Source organism: Lytechinus pictus, chromosome 1 (genome assembly GCF_037042905.1).
Source record: "Lytechinus pictus isolate F3 Inbred chromosome 1, Lp3.0, whole genome shotgun sequence".
Lineage (NCBI taxonomy): Eukaryota > Metazoa > Echinodermata > Echinoidea > Temnopleuroida > Toxopneustidae > Lytechinus > Lytechinus pictus.
Window position 1 is genome coordinate 23,217,906 of NC_087245.1, and position 25,216 is coordinate 23,243,121.

The 25,216-nt window shown below is 36.7% G+C and overlaps 2 protein-coding genes across 3 annotated transcripts; both read right to left on the reverse strand.

Moving 5' to 3' along the window:
• Positions 1-121: 121 nt before the first annotated feature.
• LOC129264697 (sialin-like) lies at positions 122-16,052 on the reverse strand. 2 transcript variants are annotated; one of them, XM_054902621.2, is made up of 11 exons: positions 15,820-16,052; positions 9,627-9,849; positions 8,990-9,198; positions 8,153-8,392; positions 7,629-7,716; positions 6,811-6,906; positions 6,212-6,336; positions 5,017-5,172; positions 3,553-3,685; positions 2,281-2,522; positions 122-1,373 (listed from the first exon to the last, which is right to left on the reverse strand). In XM_054902621.2, exons 2-11 carry the CDS (start codon positions 9,775-9,777, stop codon positions 1,212-1,214), a joined length of 1,602 nt encoding a protein of 533 aa, XP_054758596.2. In that variant the 5' UTR covers positions 9,778-9,849; positions 15,820-16,052; the 3' UTR covers positions 122-1,211. The 2 variants fall into 2 exon arrangements, with proteins under 2 accessions (XP_054758596.2, XP_063954497.1); XM_064098427.1 differs by having other exon boundaries at positions 8,153-8,308; positions 15,820-16,011.
• Positions 16,040-23,595, reverse strand: LOC129270441 (uncharacterized). The gene is made up of 6 exons (XM_064098432.1): positions 23,523-23,595; positions 21,663-21,830; positions 21,188-21,424; positions 20,492-20,668; positions 19,477-19,641; positions 16,040-18,655 (listed from the first exon to the last, which is right to left on the reverse strand). The coding sequence occupies exons 2-6, from the start codon at positions 21,721-21,723 to the stop codon at positions 18,375-18,377; spliced, it is 921 nt and encodes a 306-aa protein (XP_063954502.1). The 5' UTR covers positions 21,724-21,830; positions 23,523-23,595; the 3' UTR covers positions 16,040-18,374.
• Positions 23,596-25,216: the final 1,621 nt, after the last annotated feature.

The following is a 25,216-nucleotide window of genomic DNA, read 5'->3' on the forward strand; positions in this document are numbered from 1 at the left end:
CTGTAAATATATGTTAAATACATTATTTACCATGGTAATCATAAAGCACTTATTCGGTTTTCTACAAATACTATCCGGTATTTCATATATGATGAAACAAAAATACTAGCTTAGCAATTTTAGTGTTTATTTACTATATTTTGATAGTATCTTTATTTGATGGTATACATGAATAAATACATAGTAAGAGCATATCATAGCATGTGCCATATACAATGAAATGAATCAAACAATCTTGCAAAGGAATGTATCATCATTTTGTGAATCTCACAGTATCCCTGAGATATGCCTGGAAAAATCGTATTATTCCAGTGAGAAAAGTAATAACAAAACAAAAGTACTGTTCATTAATAGGGCGCGAGATGCACCGTGTGTGTGTGTATTTGAGGGTTTTTTTTCAGACGTGTACCAATCAGATTTTATTTACGTCTGGTACCGACCTTTAACGTCACCATCCGAAAGACGTGACCGGGGCTCGAACCCCGAACCTCTGCATCAATTTGTAACTTCTCCCACAGAGCTTGGATTAGAGACGCACGCCACAACGCCCAGCGAGATGCAACCATACTGGAAAGAACAGTATCACACATTATGTGAAACAGTGTGTTCACAGTGTGGAACGCAATTCAAAATCACCTCCACACCTCCACATTTGAGCATTTCAACGGTGTGAATCACATAGTCGACCATGACTGTGAATACGCTGTGAATAGTCACACTGTCGATGTGTCCACAGTGTGAAAATATCTTCACACTGTTGTCCACTCTGTGAACACACTGTGATCACACTGTGTGACACTGTGTTCTTTCCAGCAAGACATAGCTTTAAATTGAAAAAAAGACAATCATCTGTTGTTCGAGGGGACATTTCATTAAAGGTCTTGTTGAATGTTATCCTATTGCGAAAATATCTTATTTTTTTCATAGTTGCCGTAGTGCTCAGACAATCAAAGTGGAGGAAAGTTGTCAGATCTGACCATTTGTCACAATAATAACAAATTTTGATGAACGCTCTCCAACTTTAAATATTGCTTGAATTAATTTTAACATACATGTGTGTAAATTAACATAGGCAGATAGGGCAAAAGGTTTAATATAAAATGCCCTGCGTTGTATATAATAATTATATTGTACATAATACAATAATTCTCATTGCTGAAAGTTGCTATAGAAAGATAAAGAAAATACAATTTCGTTGCCCCGTTAACTGTCTACAAGTCTTCATGGTGTATCATTGAGCCATTTCTGTCAAATTCAGTCGTTCTCGCCCATGGTTGAAGCTTGCTCGAGGCTACCAAAGTGTACACTAAGGCAGCAATAGAATAGAGACTAGCCAGGATCCATAATACCGACTGCCAACCAAAGATGTCAGACTGCATTTGGAAAAAAAACACGATTTAGCTATAATTGAAATGGTATTGCCTCAAACATTTTATAGTTTGGTCTTTCAAAAAATCTAAAATACATAGATCTTGTTAAGGGTGGTTGTGGTTAGGTTCTTGATATTGATGAGGTTGATAATGTTGATGATAATGATGATGATAATGATGATTATTGATGATGATAATGATGATTATTGATGATGATAATGATGATGGTGCTGCTGATGATGATTATGATGACCGTGACGTTGATGATTATGATGATGACGATGTTGTTAATGATGAGAATGATAATGATGATGACTTTGGTAGGAAAACGATCGTTTTATGACGGTTAAGAGTAGTTGTGTCAAATAGAAGTTCGATCAGTACAATTTGGCTGAATCGTTCAAACCCTCGTGGAGATTAAAACCCCACACTAATCAATAGGTCAAATGCACTCTTAAAAAGGATCTGTCAAAATTATGTTTGTCAATAATGATATCCCTACTGGGAAGAACAGTGTGTTCACAGTGTGGAACACAATATGAAATCACCTTCACACTGTTAAATTTGAGCGTTTCAACAGTGTGAGTCACATAGTCGACCATGTGAACACGCTGTGAACAGTCACACTGCCGAGGTGACCGCAGTGTGAAAATACTTCACACTGTTAAATTCGAGCATTTTAACAGAGTGAATAATATTTTCACAGTCCACGTTGTAAACACACTGTGTGGCACTGTATTATTTCCGGCAGGGATGTTTCCGCCTCCAAAAAAATATGTTACATTATGTTGAAACGTAATTTGATAATAATGAAATCCTATTTGGTCATCATGGACCCAATGTTTTAAAATGTATTTCTATTTAGTACACTTTCTTCTGCAGTTTGGAAATTTTGATTAAAAATGTTCACCTGAACTTCTGTTAATTCGCCAACGACCAATGGGCCGATGACGCCTCCGAGGCCACCGGCGCCGTTCGCAAGCGCCGTCACAGAACCAGCGTAACTACCGGCTACATCAATCATTGACACGTAGTAACCCGAATAGGCTGCTCCATTTATACCAACGCTCAGCGTCATTAATGTCACTGATGCAATGGTATTACATCGGGCAAATCCAGCACAGGCAAGGAAGACTGCGCAACCACCAAATGCTGAAAGAAAACATGAAAGAGAATGAAAGAACGGCACAGTTCTTCAAATCACACAAAACTTTTCTAGGTCAAATGACTCATTAACTTGTCCCCTAGGTGACCCCTGGTAAAATAGGTGAGAGTCAAATGACACACTAAATTAAGTCAAATTACACACACAAGTGAGTCGAATAAGGTATTGAACAACCATTATTGTGTCCTATGACAGGGGCGGTGGTATTTTCGTTGAGATGGGCAAATCCAAAAAGGGCACTTATATGTCAAAATGGGCATTTTGGTGCAAAAGTATACTCCCATCGTGAGATTATCATCGGCGTAAAGTAGTTGTGTGTTTTAACCTGAGCAAAGCCTTTTTAAAAGTGATTTCTGATTAATAAGAAAGTCTGAAATTGTAAAGCTCTCTTTTGGGTCAATTCAAGCTGGCGCTAATACTTGTGAGGTATTGCGAGTGCGAATCGCGAGCTCAAACTTTTGGACATTTCATGTTATAAGGCATGAAAATAAGACATTAAGAACAGGTTTTGTAATCATGAGAAAGATGTGTATCTAAGGAATTAACGCGAGTGCGAGCTGAAATTTTTAATATACTGACCAGAAACTGAACCTGTATAAGGACTGCATTTACTGACTCGTGAAACACATCTCACCAATCGACTAATCCGAGGACGAAGCGCGAGCTGAAAATTTGTGATATTCCAAACTGAAAACTGGATATTTTAAGCATTTTTTGTAGTCATGAACAGGACGAGTATCTTACTAAACTATAATTGATGCGAGCGCGAAGCACCAGCCAAAATCGTTTGTGATTTTCTAACCTATTTCTGTCTGTTCTCATTTTCAACCCTACTTAAATGAGATTATTAACTGGTCCGGCTTCACCATGTTCACATGCTTCTTTGTGGTCAATACCTTTCATTTACCTAATAATATTATTTATCTATTTATATAATTTATCATATAGGATTTTTGAAATGAGAAATCTATTTTCTTCTAATGAATATTCATATCAAATAAATGTTAATATCATTACATGTGGCGGTAATTAATTTCCTCGTATGACTCAGACCAAGGTATTTCCGTGATAATATCACATCTGCTACGAAGGCTGATACAAAATTGCAGATTAGCTGAAGTGCATAGGGGATCGCTGAATAAACTCCAGCCTGAAAGATTGACAAACATTTAAAAAAATGGAAAGAGAAGAGTGAAATATTTTTTCATATAAGTCACGTAACTTCAAAGTGACGTATATTAAATTCATTATTTACACAGATAACATGTCTAATCATAGGTCCATGGTCTAATGAAATATAACTCCGATGGGATTCGCTTTTTATTTCAAATTTTCATCCTTTGATTTATATATTCTTCAAAAACTGACTTGTGGCAGACAAGTGTACTGAACCACTTAAAAAAACAGTAGACAGGAGAAGGAATAGGATAAAAGTGAAAATAAAAACCAAATAATCCATTAGAAAGCTATCGGATAAAAAAAAAATCAATAACAATGTTGACTGAGGGTATATGAATTATTTAAATGGTTAGTGCGGCAAATCCTGGAATATGGAAATGTCATCTCGTCACCAGAGTACATTGTTGATGCTAAGGCCGTCGAGAGAGTTCAGGGGAGCGTTTCATGAAAGGACTTGTCAGACGTTTTATCCGACAACTCCCATTTTATCCGACAGTTACCATAGTAACAGTGCTTCTCAGCCAATCGAAATCCAGAAAAGTTGTCAGATCTGACAACTTGTCAGACAAAAATGTTGATGAAACGCCCCCCAGGAGAGAGCAACGAAAGTAATCTCCAGGATCAAACATCTTCCATACAAGGAAAGGCTTAATAAAAAAGAGTTAAACACCTGAACTTGCCATCCTTGGAGTACAGAAGATTCAAGTGTCGTGAAGTCGACAGACTTAACCCAGACCACTTTTGTCAACTAACTCTCCCAGCCGAGGTAGTTTGCGCCCCCACATGCAGTAGACTCGTTCAAAATCAGGTTAGACCGACACTGGAAGGACAGACAACATGATTCCCAGTATTCTTGGATACATGCACGTAAAAAGTCAATTATCACCTAAAACTTTAATCTTTATTGAAGCACGAATGAAGCTGACAAGAAGATAGACCTGGAAACTCGACTGCTGATACAGTATTTTCCCTGTATTTGAGGTAAGGTAAGGTAAGGTAAGGTCAGATAAAAAGGACTAAATAAGCCCCCACCCCAAACAAGTAGACATTATAGGCCCCTTCCAATATTATTTGGGGAAAACTCCCCCCCCCCCTCCCTCCCTCCAAGAACCCTTGGGGAGCGAAACATGGAACGGGGCTTCGATTTCATTACAAAAGTAAATACACATAATATCCCACCCCACCTTGAATAATTGGGGGAAACTGGACCCCCGCCCATTAAACCCTTGTTGGGGCAACACACGGCAAAGGATACGCTCATGTCCCCTTCCCCGCCCCTGTTTCCGACCCGTCTAGCGGTACCTGTTCGACTGATAGTCCCAGCCCTTTGGTGTAATATAGAGGGAGATTTGTGACGATGGTAAAGAGACCCCATCCTTGGATGAGCTGACATAGCATCAATACCCAAACCACTGGTGAGGAAAGAATAGACAACCACGGTATGGATTTATTGCTTATCTGCAACAGAGAATACAAAGAAAAAAGGCAAATTTAAGGATGTGATCATGAAACTAAACTGTTTAAAGCAGTGCCAGATTACATAATACAGGTTTATAATTGGCATCACACTGCATACATGTGTTTGTTTATTTTTACTTCGTTATTGTTGCCATAAAGATTATATCTGCAAAACAATTTTCAAAGTCATGAAATATGAAAAGTTTCTTAGTTACATAATCATGATTTGCCTATATTGGGGTTTATTGAGCAACACGAAGGGGAAGTTCACCCTGAAGAAAAGTTTGCTGTAAAATTAACAGAAAACAATAATTCAGAATATTGTTAAAGTTTTAATGATAATCCTTTAAAGATTAAGAAGGTTATTAGAATTTTAAGTTTTGTAATTGTGACGTCATAAACGAGCAGCTGCCCCATAATGTTATGTAATGTAAAATGTGTGAATTTCATTTTTTTAATGGTTCGTGGTGACTAATTTTGTTTTCCATTTAGGAACGGGCGTGAAATGATTTGTCTATCATGTCTATTGATACATTGAAGGTACAGTAAAAAACATTTTTCATTTTCTGAGAAAATGTAATTTCATTGATTTTTACCATAAGACATGCGGGAAAGCTGCTCGCATAAATTATGATATCACCAATCAAATAATTGAAATTCCAATAACTTTTATTCTTTGATAGATTTTTCTCTTATTTTCGGCAATGTTTTTTTTTAATTATTTTCTGCTATTTTTACAATAAACTTACAATTTTTTACAGAAAACTGTCCTCTACATAATATATATATATATATATATATATATACAGTATATACGGTAAATAATCATCGTTTCCGATCGAGTCTTGGCATTATTCGTTGAACTGAAATGTTCTTTTACGATTCAAAGTCAACACGGTATCACATTAAATCGTTTTTAACTCATTTGACGTTTGTGTTAACAAACTGTTTATCTTTGCGAAGTTTCACTTTTATTCAATTCACGGTGATCTAACAGACTATTCAAGAAATACGTACATATTTCAAAATATATAGTTACCTTTGACTGTATTTTTAGATTATTTTCTAAGTATTCCCGCTCTTGCCGCGATATCCAACGGTGGTTTGATGGCTGGCTAGAAACAAATACACACCACAAAACAAACCAGATACAACCAACTGTACCTAGGGGTAAATGAAATGGACAAAACAAAAGTGAAATGTTAAATCACCATGTACAGACAATGGAATAACTACTTTACAACATGCTAGATCAAATTATTTGCTAGATTCAATACGATGATAAGTTAATTAAGGGTGAGAATAGCTGATTCTGCCACATGAAAAGCGTTTATTTCAAGTTTAGAAAATATGGTCACTTCTTTGCCCTTTTAAACGGCGACTTTAGAATTAATTTATATTTTAGAACGAGGGTTTCGCATTTGTGTTTATTATAATCTTCCCTTTGAAGAAAAATGCAGTAAATTACAAAAAATGGGGGAAAATAGATTCGAACTCAATGAATGAATGTAAAGTAATATACAAAATGATATATGAATATAGGCTAAATTAAGGAAGGGATTAGCAAAATCAATGATAAATGAATTGAGAAAAAATTTTGTCAATTCTTGATTTTTTTTCTTACAGCCGATAACTTACCAAGAACGTAGAATAAGAATGGCCAACCTCCCATGATATCGGATCTGACCAAATAACCTCCCACGATACTGCTTATGATGCTTCCAAATGTGAGACCTGTCAAATATAAAAAAACAAGGTAGTTAATCACGAATGCTCTCAGATTTAAATCATTTATCATGAAACTAAAGTGATGAAAACAAAACAAATAAACGACAAAAATTCAAAGTCATACGTCCTTTTCGGACATTTTTTTTAATTCAAATCAAATCAAATCAAATCCTTTATTCCACAATTATAAAAAAAAACATTACAAATACATACACAATATGATACGCGATAGCAAATCAATATGAACCGAGTAGTATTCAAAAGTACAAATAAAAGTGCATCATTTTGGGAAAAGCCCAAATGAGACGAAAATAGTTTTAACACTTTTTTAGGGGAGGGGGGGGGGGGGGGTGGCTACGTGTCATCCATCCCATTCGAAGTCCCATAAATCACTTAAAACGTATCGATATTGAATTTCAGTATCTTTGTTTTTTTCTCTCTTGTCATTTAATACATCTTGTTAATATTTCATTTTGTAATTGTTGAAACGCATCAGTATTCATTTCCAGTATCTTTGAAGTTTGATGTATTTGGGATACGGATTTATTATATGATTTATAATCATGTTTCAAATAATTTGTAAAACTTGTTTATGGAATGTGATTGTGTATTTTGATTTGAGAGAATACAATGAAAACATCCTTTAAAAAAGTTGAAACACACAAAATCATGTAGTATATTGCAGCTATAAATTCGATTATAAATTATATACATATTAGTGGTAATACCCGAGGTTGTTGTGACGCCCAGTCGACTTCTTTCGTAAGGGTGGGCCCAATGAGACCACATGGATGCCACGGCAGGAAGCACCACGCCCTGTATACAAAGGGAAAGGGGAGTGAGGAAAGGGGAATGAGAAGAGAGAAAGAGGGGGAGGAGAAGGAGAGGGGGGAATGAAGGAAAGGGTGGGTGTATGTGAGTGAGAGGGACAAGACACACAGATAATTAGTAATTATGCTCAAAGATTGGATAAAACACACATGTCCCCTTTTTCATTTTCCCTCGTACATCATGTCTGGTCTCATTACGTCATTGATGTTCACGTGGTCTCTTGACACCTGGGGATTGTTTTTATGAAAGGACTTGTCAGACGTTTTATTAGACAAGTAATGTTTTATCCGAAAGTTACCATGGTAACAGTGACTCTTAGCCAATCATTCTCAAAGAAAGTTGTCAGACCTGACAACTTGATGAAAATGTTGATAAAACGCTCCCCAGAATACAATCTAGCATGGTAGAAACGGATCCCTACCTCACCTAGACCAGCTAGGAATCGCGTTATGAAGAAGAATACAGGACCCATTCTTGCAGCCCATGGTCCAAGGATTGATGATACGCTGGAGAGCAGGATACCCAGGCCGAGGACCCACTTCATCCCGAATCTATCTGACATCCATCCACCCGGAATCTGTGTGCACAGGTAACCATAAAAGAATCCAGCAAGCAGCAACTCCTGGGTGTGCGTATTCCAGAAGAATTCACCTGATGTCTCCTACAGGAGAGGGTGGGGGGGGGGGGGGTAATGCGCAAGATCATGAAAATTTTTGAGAGTATAGCTGGCATTTTGTTGCATTTTCAGTCACTGATGATGACGAATATACTGATGGTTGTTTAGTATTATTTTGAAAACTGCATAAAACGATAACGGTAAACTACAAAAACTATCCAAATCATGACCAAGTTAACACTAACGTTTTAGAGAGAAAAAACCCCTGCTGAATATTTTAGTAAAGATACTTTCTGGAAATGCTCATGATAGAATTCGTGCATAATACGAGGGGAGGAGTACGCGATCTTTGAAAGTTTAGTATAAAATAGCAACTGCAAAAAAAAAAAAAAAAAATCCGCTCGGTCGCTTTGCACCCTCACTTGCATGGATTCTTAATCGTGTAACCACCTTTTGCCCCCTTTGACTATGTTGACAACATCCGTGTCATGCATACTATAATGACAGACATCACATGGTGTGTCGAGTATTCAATGAATGTCCCATTTCTGTGAAAGTTAAAGAATTATTTTATGGAAACTAAAATATATTTATGACTTGCTTCATATTGTGATCATACATCATTTACAAGGAATCTCTTACATCTGCATATTCGGTGTTATTGTCTCGAACCTTGCATGACGATACCTCCTCATTGCTTTTAACAAGATCATCGGTGTGTTTGTAACCAGTGTAAGTAGTGTTTACCATGGCAACCATTGCCACGCTCATATTTTGCCTCATGGCTCCAATGCAGGTCAGTCCGATGAATGAGAGAAGGGCTAATTGGTATCTCACGGGTATAAGCCCAACTGTTAATATTAAAAAAGGTGATGCAGAAGGAACCATTAGATGGTTTGAGAAAAAGATTAGTAAAGATAATGTGTCAGTTATATATACAGCCAATCAACATTTGGAGAAGTTTCGATATAGATTTTTATCGGTAAACATTGAATCATGATAGAATCATCATAGCATATTGTTAACAATTCACGAAAATAGGCTTTAGGCTACTTCTCGTACTCCTTGTCGTTATTAAAAAACAGAAATTGTCACACTGTGTGTCTATATATTACTTTGTAGCATAGTGTATTACAGCTAGTTTCATAATAACTTGTGATTAGTAAATATCGATATTTGTTATCTGCTTTGTCAATATATGCGCATTGAATTTCTCTTTATACTCGTTATATTTATATCTGCTTGTATAATTTACTTTATTTGTTGCATACATACTAACCTTTGTTCCTTCTCCTGTTGCCCGTAGATTTTAAGCCTGGAATTTCACGGGTCTTATCATTCTTGAGTTCGGTGACCTTTTCGATTGCCTCGCTTTCATCATGGCTTTCTTCGTTGCCCAACTTGACGGCGTCATATCTAGCATCACTCATTTTCAGGGAGGTAGGGCGGACCTATTGCAATGCTGTTGTCACCCCAACTTTTGTGCTGTGTTGGAGGAGATTCTGCGTAAAAAATATTGATAAATAAAAAAAATTCAATTATATTGTCATACAAATTTATACTGTGACATAAGATTATATACATAATGAAACTGCAATGAAGTACAAGTTTGCATCAAGAAAATTCAAAATCGTATTAATTAAAGCAAAACGTGTACATACAGGTGACAGCTATCACAAACAATGTTTTTTGACATGTTTGAAGCGATAGCAGTATTACGAGCAAACATGGACGCCATTGTTTAAGTAATTTGTGCTGAGATAGCCCTGGCCGATTTTTTTTCATGTAATACAACCGAGTCATATCTATATGACTTAGATGTAATTTGCTCGTCATATATTTCACAAAGCTATCTATAATTAAGACATTATTATAAAGTGTATCCACCTATTTTTTCCAGATATTCCATCATCACTACCATCACATCCAACTCAACCACCACTTCATCTCAACGATCAACTCTTCTACCATTATCACCATCTTCATTACCAACTAAACAACCTCCGATTACCTTCATTATAAAAAATATCGACACCATTTCTATCACCACTAGCCTCATTAAATTTATGTTAAATAAATGAGTCTACACCATGTGTGTAGATTATTTTGAACTTGATAAACTCCTTTACCTTCTTTATTACTCTTTAAAGGAATAACCAGTATGTAATGGATCAATTTAATCCAAGTTCAACACAGTTTCAACAGTGACCTTTGTCGTTTGTCACTTTTCCCTTGGAATAAAATACAGTTTATTCGATTTTGAATAAAAATTAAACAGTAATAATTGGCACTTTAAATGACAACTGGAACATACAAGATATCAGTTAGGTTATAGCATGTTATAGTGTGGTTTAAATTTACACCTGGGAGCTAATGGCGTGCAGTCTATCTTGTATGTTACAAACCAAACTCATCACGGTCTTCGTTGTACTCATCAGGGTAGTGTGTTGTCGAGCTGATAGGCACAAAGAGCTGAAGAGATTATCATTTACAATAGAGTCTACCTTGAGTGTTCAGAAAACTAGTTCCAGCAAATGGCGGCCTGGTGACATGCGGAATTGGATTTGCAATTTCCATTAAAACCATTACCGAAAACAAAACCTTGCTTACTCCGAAATCCATAACTTGCATTGTAGTACAATGCAACGTTGTGTAAAATTCCATATTGACACATTGTTCTATTTAGATATATCCCATTTACCTTTTTAAGAAATATAAACAAAAATAAAACGACAAAAATACGTTTCTCTCTCTCTACACTCTAAAAGATACTGGGTAAAAAAATGCTCCATGAGGGTAATTATGTGTCCAGCCAACATTGGACATTTTTATTCATCCAGTGTGATGAAAATGTTGCCCATTCTAAAGTAATTGCTGCTTATTTTTTAACCTTACTGGACAATATGCTTCCCGCATTTGGTAAAATACTGCCCAAAATTGGTTGGACACATAATTACCCTCGTGTTGGTTATCATTTTACCAAATATTTTTTTACAGTGTATACTTCATACCTAAAACTAAATACTCAATTGTTTTTCGAAAGACATGTTTATTTGTCCAACGAGGGGGTTGTTCCTCCGTTGCATTTATTCATTCTTTGGGTTTTCAACTTAGACTTCGGACAAAATTGACAATGAATATAACTTTTCAACAGTGAATACATGTACATAATTATGGTTATATGTATATATACAAGTATATAGAATTAAAGAGTAATACTGTTGTAGTTCAACCTAGTTCAATCTCCACGTTAAAGTGCCCATAAAGATTGCAAAGCGGTGTTGGCACAGTCCTTACTGTAGTTGCTTGGTTCTTACGGCCATTGACGAAAAAACATCCTGTTCCGAAATTCATAAGGGTTGGGATCTCACTAATTTCATCAACTTTTCATTTGCCACCTCTCATTTCCTATGTATAAATCTCCAAGTTTTCATTAAGTTCTTGACTTCCCTCTCTCAGACCCCGGTCTCAGACCAAACTCTCGTCATGTCAAACATGTATCGATTATCTCTGCATGAACCTATATTCTCTTACAAATAGGAAACGGCAAAATAAAATAAGCAGAACTGACATTTAGGTTGAACATGTCCCTTTTATTAACAAGACATTTGAAGAATAATTTAGACAAGTCACAAAATCCAACTAAACTCGAATGAAATGAACTCCAAGACACGACCCGAGAAAACACTCTCTAAATGCGAATTATCATCCGTTTTATAGAGAGCTATTTAATCGAGCAAAGCATCCTTGAGCTAGTTTCTATCCTTCTCCAAAGAACAACATTTTTCCTCGGCTTTAGTTCATTCAGGGCTGAGCGCGACTGAGCGTCTGTCCTTGATGTTGTATAACACAAGGGCAGACTGTTGATGAGCGAGACCCTAGACTTATGCAAAACAAATCTGTCCTCAGAGTGAGGCAAGGCGAGGTCGCACGCGACAGAGATCTGTCATCGTTGGGCAAGGTCGCACGCGACAGCGACTGAGAGCTGCCCTTATACCGTTACGTAAGAGAAGGATAATCTCTATAAACAAAGTCTGACCTCAGCTGGGAATGCTGGGAGGACACGCATGCAAGCGGGATGTAAACAATCCGCAAACTATGCCAAGGACTATGTAATTCATTGACAAGTTCAAAAGGCTTTGCCTTTCCTTTACCCTGAGAATGCTGATAATATACTGTAGAATGCGGAGCGTCGTGGCCCAGTGGATTAGTCTCCGGACGTTGAAACAGAGAGTCGTGGGTTCAAATCCCAACCATGGCGTAATTTCCTTCAGCAAGGAATTCATCCACAGTGTGCTGCATTCGACCCAGGTTAGGTAAATGGATATCGGCAGGAAGTAATTCCTCAAAAGCTGTGTGCACCTGTATAGGAAGCCTAGATTAGCCGGGTAATGATAATAGCAGGGCCCGCTGGGAGAACAGTTTTCGGAACTGAAGTGGCTACCCTGGGTAAATATACCGTTATTATTATTATTATTATTATAATGCACAATCGTGATAATACCAATACTGAGCGAAAATAAATCCCAATAGTCAGACTAATTCCTTCGTCACTTCCACTACAGTACGCATCGTCATCGTTCAGCCTGAAACCTTCACAATGCATTGTTTTGCTTTCTGCCTACGTGGCGCGGACCTTGCATAGGCCTACACCCGACCTAGCGACAGAGGATCATTGTACGCATGGACGCATCGCATTCCATTATTATATTCTCTGCCATGAACAGTCGCGAACTTTGACTTTCTGCCAGCGCCGTTGCATTCATTACCAACTCAACCATCATCAACATGACCAGGATGATGGTTATCATTGGCGCCGATCCTGGGGGACGGAGGACGTGCCCCCCTCATATTGTCTCGTCCCTCAATGGACCAAAAATCTGAAGAAATCGCCTCCTATGATAGTGATCATCATATATACACGGTCTTAGAAAGGGTATGAAACCCTTGAAATCAATCGACTGTTATGTACAAGAGAAAAATCAAAGAAACAGATTAAAGTTTAAGAGAGAGAAAAAGATGAATAATAAAACAAGTGAGTTATGAGCGTTTGAATATCGATATCCCTGATGTAGATCCTGCCATTAGTAATGCGACTAGGATCTGTAACTTCACACCATACACCTTTGTATACAGTGGCGTAACTACGGGGGGGCATGGGGGGGCACGTGCCCCCCCCCCCCCAATCGGCTGACCAAAAAACAAAAAAAACAAAAAAAAAACGGGGAAAAGGAGAAAAAGAGGGAGAAAGGAAGAGAAACGTAGTGGGAAAAAAGACATTATTGTTCATTATAATGTTATATTATTTCATAATAATATGTTATGTTATATTACATAAGAAACATTTTTCATAACTTAATGAAACATAATTTGCTCAGGGCCTATGTTTTCATTGCTCCTGATGCTCGCATTGTCTGTTTACCGAGATATATAACCCTGATAAAAACTAAAACCTCCCGTTTTCAAGTCAATATATACCAAACTGCCAAATATATTTCCTCGCACTTCGAGTTATTGTTTTATGTACAATAGTATGCCTCTTTTTCATGACTAAAGTGATTGCCCCATTTTAAGGTCTTAATATAAAACATTTCCTGTCCGTGCTTACGTTAGCAGTAGCGGATTGGTGAAATATGTCTGCTCTCAATGAATTCCTAGAATCAGTCCTTAAAATGTTCCTTTTTCTGATCTGAATATCAAAAATTTTCACCTCGCGCTTCGCGCTCGCACCGTTTGGTTAGTGAACTACGTATGGTCTTCGTGAATTCCTACAAACAAGCCTTAAAATGCCCCTCTTCAGGTCTGAATTTCCTAAATTTTCAGCTCGCGCTTCGCGCTCGCAAGATTTGATTAGTGAGATGGGTATGTTAATCATGATTACAAGTGCTTTATGTGCATATGTTTAGATGTAATTCTAACAAAATCAGCAAGCGCTTATTGGCACTCGCATTAGATGACTATGGTGAGATGTGTATACTCTTAACGGATTCCTAAAATATAGTCCTTAAAATCTTCCTGTTTGGGGTCAATATTTACAAAAATTTCAGCTCGCGCTTCGCGCTCGCATTATTTAGCGAGACAGGTACGTATCATGATTACAAAATAATTTTATAATGTCCTTTTTTAGGTCTGAATATCAAAAATTTTAAGCTCGCGCTTCGCGCTCGCATTATTTGACCAGTGAGATACATATCCGTTTAATGGCACTGTCCTTAAAATGTCTCTATTAGGTCAGTATACCTGGCAACTGGGCGCGCTGCGCTCACTAAGTGACTCAAAATTTTTGCTGGTGCCCCCCCAATGCCGTGACCCACGGTACGCCACTGTTTGTATATATACTTCCCATCTAGCCGATTTGCAAGATCGGGTGAAATGACATTTGAAACCGGTTTCACAACATTTTTATTGATAAGGAATGGATTATTTATCATTAGAACAAGCAAAAAGAGATGGTTCGGGACATGTTTTTATTGTCCAAATTGAGTAGTTGTGTGACCCAATTGACGTCCAAATACTTTAGAGCTTTCCTGATGTTTGTGCACCTTTACTCAAACTTTCATTAATCTTATCGTTCGACCTTTCTGCTTTCGCACAAGCTAACTTGTATCTGGAGTTCCATTCTCCTTTAACTTAGGCACGACTGGTCACTTGTTCAGCGCTCGCAACCAAAGACCCACTTCGTCATATTACAATATAAAAGGCGAAGTTAATTCTTTTCACTCATATATGAGAATTAATACGAATATGTAAATAAAAAAAAACATGAACACACTAGCAAAAAGATGCAAGGCAGCATATTTCTTTTAATACGTTATAGGAACAATTATCAATGATTAGCATAAATAGGTGGTGTGGTGGTGGTAGTAATAACAGCAGAAATAGTTGTATAGTAGTAGTACTACTAGTAGTAGTAGTAGTAGAAGTAGTAGTAGTAGTAGTAGTAGTAGTAGTAGTAGTAGTAGTAGTAGTAGTAGCAGTAGTAGTAGTCGCAGTAGAGATTGGTTGAAAATTGCATTCCATCTAAATTTCATAACCACATACGAGCTAAAATCAAACAAATGACTGTCAGAAAAATATATAAGTATCATATCAAAATAGGTATGCCGCAGTATGACGTGGTATGAATGGTGGTAATCATGACATTTCTTGTCTACGATTTGCTCATTCATGTCATTATTCACATGCACATACCGTATTCCATAATAGATCTATGGTTAGGAGTCGTAATGGTACTTTACTTCAAAAACAGTGTGCAATGTAAAGCAAAATAAAAAAATAACTACAACAATAACCACCAGAGAACCCCCTCATTTACAAACTGCCGAGGACGTACATAAGCATGTATAACTATTTTGTTAACATGGTGAAGAGCTTAAATTTAGCACTAGACCTGGACTCCAATTTCCCTACATACCCCACTAGTTTACACCTACATGTACATGTATAGTGAACTAGAGATAGGATATACTTACTCCAAGACATAAGGGTAGGCCTAATGCAGTACTGTCATACTGACAAAAGGAAATATCTCTCCAATAAGTGCTTCAGCATTCTGTATAATCTACAAGTGGCATGACAAATATCCTGATATTTTCCTAACAATCATTATACAGTGTATGTATGATCTCCAAAACCATTCTTTCCACTTCGGAAAAAATCAGATTAACAATTGTAAAAATATATCGACAATGCACTTGCGAATAACGATCGAGACAAGGATGTTCAAAGTCCCGATATCATGAGTATTATAAACAAAGATTTAGTGGCAAATAAACAGAGGGCTATATAATTCGAAATTTAGAGACGGTCAATAAGAATGATAATTATCTGTTCTTGTATACTAGTATATATAGCATACTTATCTGACACCTCTTTATGCTTCTAATTGAAGGACTTTGAATATTATCACATTGGCTTTAGCCCGGCATGTAATCTACTGGTTGCAATCATTAATAGTAATGCTAATGATGTTAATAGTGATTATTATTATAATAATGATAACAATAATAACAATAATAATAGTCATTCCTCTCAGATACTCATTTACCTAAAATGGGTCGAGTACGAAAATGTAGATTAATTTCTTGACTAGGGGCACGGATGCGGCTAGGGTTTAAACCTCGTGGATCAAATGCGTATTCCCTTGGACAACCTGATAGACCTCCAGACTACCTTGGGACCTTGATCACTTACAAAGAGTGAATTTCATTCTGAATGTATTGCTCTACTTTACACTGCTGACCTTGCATTTCCAGAACAAATATATGTATAGATTCAAGTGTCAATGCTAATTCAAGATTACTCCAAATAGCAGCACCACATATTCATCAATCTTTAACCCAAATTTCTAACTTAAGTATACAATGTGATGATGTACCAGAAGACTGGAAATTGGCTAGAACCACTCCAATCTATAAGGGAAAAGGTCCAAGGAATGAAGAAGCGAACTATTGCCCAATATCTATCTTAATTCTTAAGGTGCTAAATTAATATACATTTTTTTGTTTAAATCTTGATTTTCTTTGAATGATTGAATTATTATGAATGATTTTACCAGCCTAAATCTCATGTCTCAAAGTAATCTCTATTTTATTCTGGATGGATTACACATTTCAAAGGTTGTGTCTTTTTTTAATGTTCTATTATGATGTCAATAATAATGAAAATATTTGTTGATGGAAATGAAATTAAACAAGTTAAATCAATACGTTATTTAGGCGTTGTAATACATGAAAATCTTAAATGGGACATTCACGTCAACAACTTATGCAAATCCATTGGATTCAAAATCCGTTCCCTTGCAAAATTAAGACAATTTAAGTCCTTCTTTATTGAACACCCTTTATAAATTTATAATACAACCATGCATCGATTATATATTACCTGTCTGGGGAAATACTACTGATAAAAACAAAAACAAAATTCATAGATTACAAAAAATGGCTGCACGTTACATAACTGGAGACTCTGATCAAAATATTATCTTAAAACACTTGAAAATAACCTTGGACTGATATTGATGAAAGAAAAGAATACTTTCTTGCCACAAAAAATTGTAAATGTATACATGGATTAGCCCTTCACTAACGTTGTAATGACATCGAAACGGTCTGTGACCGAAATAATTACCATACAAGAAATGAAAATAGTCGATGTTCACTTATCAATTTTCAAACAAACTTTTAGATTTTCCGGTGCCAAACGATGTAACGACATACCCCATTTTATCCTATCGAAACATTTAAATTGATTTATAAGACGTTTTATTTAGATAATTAGTATGTTTTTTTTTTCATTTTACTCTTATTTTCTCTTCTTGATTGTGTTAATGATTTGGGTAATCCAATCTGATATAACTAAAGCTGTCTATTTGTCTATATAATATAATTCGTAGTCTAAGCAAACAAGTTTCCAATACTTTGCTAACAATATTCATTTCGATAATTTTCTACTTAAATCCAATGTATTATACTCAAAGATGATTATATTCCTTAATTTCTACTTTAATGAAATGTCATTATCTATATGATGATTTAATGTGTCAATGATATCATACACTTTAATCTATATTTTACTGTGATTGTGTTGTCTATAATAACTTTCTCATTTCGCAGAATCCTAAAAAAATGTTATGTTGAAATTTTTTTGTATTAGTAATTTTTCTGATTTTTTTTTAATGTATTGAATTCATTGTTTGTATTCAACCTAAGTTACTCTATCTTATATGTATATATTGTTATTTTACGTTAACATGACCATGCTGAAAAACAGACAATCTGAGCTTGTTATCATGTATAAAGATATTTTAATACATATTTTTTAAATAAATATATCATAATCACGAGATGCATGTACACGTATAACAAAGGAGAGACTACATTCAGTATCAGTATTTTTACGTTAAGGTCTGCGATTGAAGTAGTACTCAAAATTTACAAGAAACAATTATTCTTGATATGTTTAGCATAACTGCCAGCTCCTCTTCGCATTGATTACTAATAATATGTTATAGGTATTGACTTCGTTCTTAACAGTAGTCGTGAAAGATCCACTCAGTTGCTACAAGCCGGTTAAAGAATCCGACGTATTCAATATTAGAAATCGGATCTGTGTCGGTTACGTCTAGTTTAGCTGGTTGTCCGTAGTGTCCAACTTGGATCCGACCTCTGGCTTCGTACTCCACCCAAATCCGAGTGAAATCGGTCGTGGATAGTCCGAATCCGGTAGCCTTTTCTATCTGAGAGCAGGACTCTGGCAAATCACAGTGATGTACTGTCACTCTGGCTTGTTCAAACAGAGTACCTAAAGCTTGAAAAATGAATATTATACAGTATTGGAATAGGCTAAATACATGATGACAATGAATCTAACTGAACCAAGTAACCAATCCCATGATCCCTGACGGATTTTCGTAATGGGAATATCATTGTTTTATTCTCTTCTCTATTTGTGAAAAAAATCCTATGTTCTTTTGTTTTATTCTTGGTTTTCCCCTTTTCAAGCCTTCGAGGCTTTTGGACACCTTTTTCTTTCATTAATTCAATTTTTATGTCATTATCTTAATGTTTCATAATTATACGTTAAAATGTACTATATTTGTATATTTTACTTGTATATATTATTGGCAGAAAGAAGCTGATGAAAACTGCTTATCTAATAAAAGAGAGCCAATGGAGTAAATTAGAGAATCAAAAGGGGCCTGAGCTTTCGGTCCTAACAAAATCTTCGTCGGAGAAATAAATGAGAGGATTTTCACTCTCCCTTTAATGTCAATGTTGAAATTTGCTATGGGAATTAATGAACTATCCATGGCTAGTTTATTTTCTAGAAAAGTTTGTTGAACAGATATCGCGACTCAAGGTCAATTATGCAAGAAAGGGGACATATAAAACAGATGCTTAGAAGCTCAGAAGCTTATAGATACAAGTAACAGAAATACGGTCGTCCTCTCACCTATTATTATCAAATCAATTAGTAAAGGGGAAATAAAGTTATAAACAAGAGATGCTTGAGACGTTTTACTCTATTATACCTCTATAATTCATTTGATATCTAAACAACACCATGTAGGCCCACAATATCGTGGTGCCGCCCCTTGTTCGATACAGAAATAATGGTTTATCCCTTACTGATCTCATAGTAGGCGAGTGTTTGTTCTTCAGATCGATCTTGTGTCAAGAAGATTTTGGCAGACTTTTGCCCTTTGATGGAGACATCGAGATGAAGAGGGAAAGCGAGTATAGCTGGGAATTTGAACTGAATCGCATCTTTGTTGATCGTGGAGTATTTACATCCTAATGCAAAAAGAAATTTAAAAAACACCTCGGTTTCGTTGTTGAACACACAACAAAAAAAGTCATGCTGCAAATGCGGTATTAGTGCTCGATTGAATGGGGTGTAGGTGGATACTCCATGATCCATTGAATTTTATAATATTCTTGGGAACGTTCCCGTCTTGTATAAGACTCCATTAAGACAAAATGCACACGTTGACCATGTTGGCCTTCTCCCATGTTCAGTTTCCCCCGAGACGAAAAAAAACCAAAACATTGAACTCCTGTTGAAGATCCACCATTGAACACTAATTGACATTTGGGACACATGGATTCAGGAAGCAAATAAAGCATATGGGACCGACCTATCAGGACCAAATGCCAAAAGGGATTAACCGAGTATGTTTTTTTTCAATGGTTCGTCATCCACTTCCAATATAAATTTACTTCGAATGTCAAATTGGCAGATTACTGTTTATTCGATCGTTAAATAGGCCGAATATCTGAAACCAGCTTCAATCGAAGTCCGTCCCATTAAAACAAGTTTACCATTGGTCCCCAATGAAACCACTATTGGTCTAAATCGTTCCCCCATTGATTTCGACTGGTCCAAAATGTTCCCATTGTAACCAATTGATTCTTTCCATTGTCAATCTCAGTGGGATCACTGTCTACTTGAATCCCATAGGACTAAGTTAAATAAACTGTACACTTGAAATCATATGACCTATTGAAATATACTATGACTCACTGGACAGATTGTAACAAATTGAACATATACAGTATACACTAGAATTTTAAAAAGTGCTCAGTTTGTTTCAATTGTGTTCTTCTTGGGATGCTGATATTTTGGTAAAGAGAAGAGACGTACCAGAGATGTCGGGTTCAGATGTAGCAATCCTGGCATTCGTGGTGCTTCTAGCCCACGTGGTTGTCACCTTAGGTGTGTTAGCTACAGTGGCCGAAGCAGGTAAAGGTGTCGAGAGGCCAGCTTGTGCAGAAGTTGGCCCACGCTGCTTCTTTGTTGATTTGGCAACAACTGTGGTACCTATAGTTTGAATGGCGTGCGGGAAAATACAGAAGGTCTGTTAAAATCATTCGAGACTCACTATACAAGCGAGAACCGTCCAGAATATCGAAAGGTTCTAAAATGTATTTGATTGTCGCGTCGTGGTTTAGTGGTTCTGACTCTCGCCTTTCAAACAGAGGGTCATGGGTTCAATCCTAGCCATGGCGTGTTTTCCTTCAGCAAGAAATTTATCCACAATGTGCTGCACTCGACCCAGGTGAGGTGAATGGGTACCCGGCAGGATTAATTCCTTGAATGCACCAAGCGCCTTTAGCAACTGGAGCTATACAGCCGGGGTAATATATAGTGTGCCATTGAATAGGCAACTAGATACATCGGCGCCTCATAAATGCTATATATTATTATTTATTGTCTTTGATTATTGGTATATTTTTCCATCAATGATTATTTTACGTAGTATTGATGATGGCTCCCCCTTCCTTATCTAGGTTTGCATTGTCATGGAAGGCAAAATAGAGTACGTCGTAGTAGCCTTACCAAGGGTGACAACTTTGGTTGATCGGCTTTTAGTGGTTGTTGATGGGACTTCCTGGCTCGTAGGGGCTGTGGTGGTATTAGCGGGAATATCGGTTGGAGAGCGGGCTTTGAAATCGACTGTAGATTGATCGTTGCGATGTCCCCCAAAAGATGGGATGGTAGATGCATGCTGCCAAGTATGAGTAGTACTCCCATCACGTCTACCGAATGATCCCAATGGTGTCTTTGAACCAGCACCTGTTCCTCGACAATGTAAGGAGAAGCAAGGAATAACTTCATATTGAACACACGAAAAAATCAACTTCAAACTTTATGAACTTATGGCATCAAAAAGTATTATTCCCATTAAAAAGATATGAATATGAATATTTAGAGCAGCAGTGAGCGAATAAAAGAGGTGTTTAAATCCGCACCTAACTCGTAAGGTATCCATGCATAGTCTCTTGTATTAAAAAATAATGCTGTTAGATCTTACCAGAGTATGAGCACACCATGTGACGATTTCCTGTTTTCTGATTGACCGGTATCCATGTCATTACCTCTGGCTTGGCAACCAAACGCGTGTTGCCGAGTGTCGGTGTACCAATATGGCCGCACTGTATCGCATTGCTCAAGAAACCTTGACATTGGTTGCTTCCGGTGACTATTGATAATGAAAATTTGGGAAGAATAGTGAGAACAATTAAAATAATGCAATTTAATCAATCCATGGTCGTATGCAAAAAAGGGGGGAGGGCGAGGGTTAAAACATGCTTTTTCAGAAAATTGTATTTTATACAATACCCCCAATAAATTAGGTCACTTCGCTCATTCGCTTCACGGTAGGCATTTTTATTCTTGAACATCATTCACACAGGGTAGGCCTCAAGGGGTGGCAGCTAGGGGTGACCCTTGTAATTATGTAGTGTGGTGGGAAAGAAAATGTGAAAAAGAGGAATAAATGGGGGCAGAAAAGCAGAAAGAAATAATATAGTAGTAAAGGAATCTAAAACTGGTTTCACACCAAGGTACGGTCGCAGAGACCGTGAGCGACCGATGAAACTACCGTGATCATCCATTCATCTTTACGTAATTGCCCCCAGTAAATAATTCCTGTTTACGGCTATAAAATCATGCGTTCATGTACTTGTCCATGTATCTTGATTTTCTATTTGATGAACACAACGAAAACAAAATAATTATATCGACAGTTATTTTGACGGAGCTCTGTTCGCTGAACCCTCCCTGGCTCCCTGCCGGAGATAAATGTAGGCCAGTTCACTCAGTGCGTCAATAAGTCAAAACATGTGTATGAACACAGTGTAATCACAGCTAGTGTGATGGCATGATGTGGTGTATGTATCACATAATTCCACACACTTGACACACAATTCAACGATTCTCACCATGTCATTTTTACTTAGTGATAACGTCAAACACACAGTATTCACATAGTCAACAAAATAGAATCCGCAATTAAAAACTCTCTGAAATCCATTTGTCACAGTGTGCTCATGTGAATAAGATTAACACTGTGTGACATTCGTTCAGACAGTATGTTTATACATTTCCACAGTGTACAAATTCTGAAGAATGTTGCCACTATGTGTTAGTATTCGTTCAGCACAATGTGTTCATAGCATTATATAGTGTACACACTGTGAAGAAAGTTGCCACTATGTGTTAGTATTCGTTCAGCACAATGAGTTCATATAGCATTATTTAGTGTACACACTGTGAAGAAAATTGCCACTATGTGTAGTATTCGTTCAGCACAATTTGTTTACATTGTGTACAATGTGAAGAAGATACTGTTCAGCATAGTGTGTTCATACATAGTTCCACAGTAGGCACGGCACACCTAGTGGGAAATAGAACCCGGGTGACTGGAATCCAAAACCCCTGCTCTTCTCTATAACTACACTTTTATGAAGTCATTGTGTGGGTAAATTCACAGTGTTGATACACCGTGTACCATAGTGTGGAAACTTAATCCAGTTCGTCGCGATGTAACTATGTGAATACAGTGAAAAACACCTTACTGTCACGTTGTAAATCAGTGTTCGTTTGGGATGATTGGCCAAATTTAATTAGTCTATGTACACTCCTTTTTAAAAGGAATCCTCCACAATATCGGAAACACCATTGAAAGCTCAACACTGAGTGACGCCATTCTCATGCAGTACCAGACTCATTGGGCTGGTGCTGCTTTTGTTTAACACCAACACTATATTTTTCAACACCAAATTTGATACCTTACACACTTTGTCAAAGATAAGTACTTTCCCTTATCAGGCCCTTTTTGAAAGACCCTTATAAACAAAAATTGTAATAATAATAATAATACACTACATACCTGTAGATGAACTAGCGAGGTGTAAGACAGTAATGGCCAACAACGATCCCAATCTAATCCAGTCCTATAGAACAGTGTATTGAAAAAAAAAACTTTTAAGCATTTGTACACAAAAGCTAGTTGGTTAAAAAATCAATTCACTCCTGCTCAATGTTTATTTCTACTTCATAAAAGGCAAAGTACAACCCAATAAGAAGTATACATTTTAATATAAAGAGAAAATCAAACGAATATAACCATGATGACACTGAAATAATCAACCAAATCGCGTATTATAAGCCTATTTTGAACAGTGTGTAAATTATAATGTCGTCACGTACTCGCCATTTGTATTTGGATTTCATGAAATGAAATATGAATTATTCAATTTCTTATATAGGTTTTCTAATTATAGATTCGATGGTAAAGATGATCTTAACCTTATCACAATAAATTACATAAAAAAATAATTTCAAAATATTTAATGAGGGATCAAACAGAATTCTGTATATTATTGGAGAAAACCCGGGGGGGGGGCAGTCAAATATATTTCTGTACACACGCGTGACCCCAAAAAACGCGTTTAAAGGGGTGTTTTTTTTTTTAATTTTGGACGCGGTCCGCGCGTGGACTCGTTAAGGGTATAAAAAACACCGATTTTCAAGAAAAAGGGTGGTTTTGAAAGACTGGTCAATGGTCAATCGCGGGGTCAAACGTATTCAGGGTATTTTTTCCCCAACGCTTTTTTTTTAAAGAATAGCCAAACGTGTTTAGGGTATGTTTTCCCCCCAAGCTTTTTCCCCGAGGTCATATTTTGGCGACAACTTGTTTAGGGGCCAAAATGTGTAAAAAAAAAAAAAAAAGCCCGCGAAAAACTTGATTAGGGAGTACTTTTGCACACAGAGAAAAACTCGTTTAGGGGTGTTTGGAAATTACTTGGTCACGCGTGTGTACATCAATAAATTTGATTGCCCCCCGGGGGAGAAAACTTGACTGACGTTTGATATATTATATGATATACAAGAGACATATTGAGTGTGTGACATCATTGGTTACCTCGTTTGGCTTTCACATGTGACCATTGGCGGCGGAAGCCAAAAAAATTAAGGGGGTCCACCTGAAATTTTGTGATGGACACATGTAAAAAAAATTTTGACAAGCAAAAAAAAAAAAAAAAAAAAAAAAAAAAAAAGGTTATCAACTAAAAATTTAGGGGGGACCGTCCCCCCACCTCAAATTTAGGGGGGGGGGACCTGTCCCCCCCCCGTCTATGCATGTGACTACTGATGTGATATGCAGAAATCGCAACTGTACCAACTTTCTTATTTTGCGATTAAGATTGAATGTTATAATTTTTTTGGCATTTCTCTATCCTTCCAGATCATCTTTTATTTGGGGGTAGATTTGACCTTTAAAACTGATACAATTAAGATTTCACAAATGAAGAATTAGAAGATATGAAAAAAAGAATGTTATTTTTACATCAAAACAGGCAAAAGTATAAATTAATCAATAATAGCAGCGTGCGTTGGAATACATTTCCATAGCAGTGTTGACGCCAAACTTTGGGTATGTGAAGGTAAAAGTAAGGTCCCAATAAAAGCTGAATGACTTTCTTTTGGCATATTTAGCAGTTTAGTCAATTAAGTTCCTCACCTAATTTACTTACATTTAAATAAAAGCTGAAATACTTCTATAGAATTTGTTGACTAATT

What these genes read in the sequence shown, in the direction of transcription:
- LOC129264697 (XM_054902621.2), bottom strand. Translation starts at nt 9,777, where the DNA reads ATGAGTGATGCTAGATATGACGCCGTCAAGTTGGGCAACGAAGAAAGC. An exon ending in CAACAGGAGAAGGAACAAAG is followed by an intron (nt 9,199 to 9,626) that starts GTTAGTATGTAT and finishes TAATATTAACAG; the next exon opens with TTGGGCTTATACCCGTGAGA. An exon ending in GCGAATTAACAGAAGTTCAG is followed by an intron (nt 1,374 to 2,280) that starts GTGAACATTTTT and finishes TTCCAAATGCAG; the next exon opens with TCTGACATCTTTGGTTGGCA.
- LOC129270441 (XM_064098432.1), bottom strand. Translation starts at nt 21,723, where the DNA reads ATGACATGGATACCGGTCAATCAGAAAACAGGAAATCGTCACATGGTG. An exon ending in CATGGTGTGCTCATACTCTG is followed by an intron (nt 21,425 to 21,662) that starts GTAAGATCTAAC and finishes GTCGAGGAACAG; the next exon opens with GTGCTGGTTCAAAGACACCA. An exon ending in ATCTGAACCCGACATCTCTG is followed by an intron (nt 19,642 to 20,491) that starts GTACGTCTCTTC and finishes TTTTTGCATTAG; the next exon opens with GATGTAAATACTCCACGATC.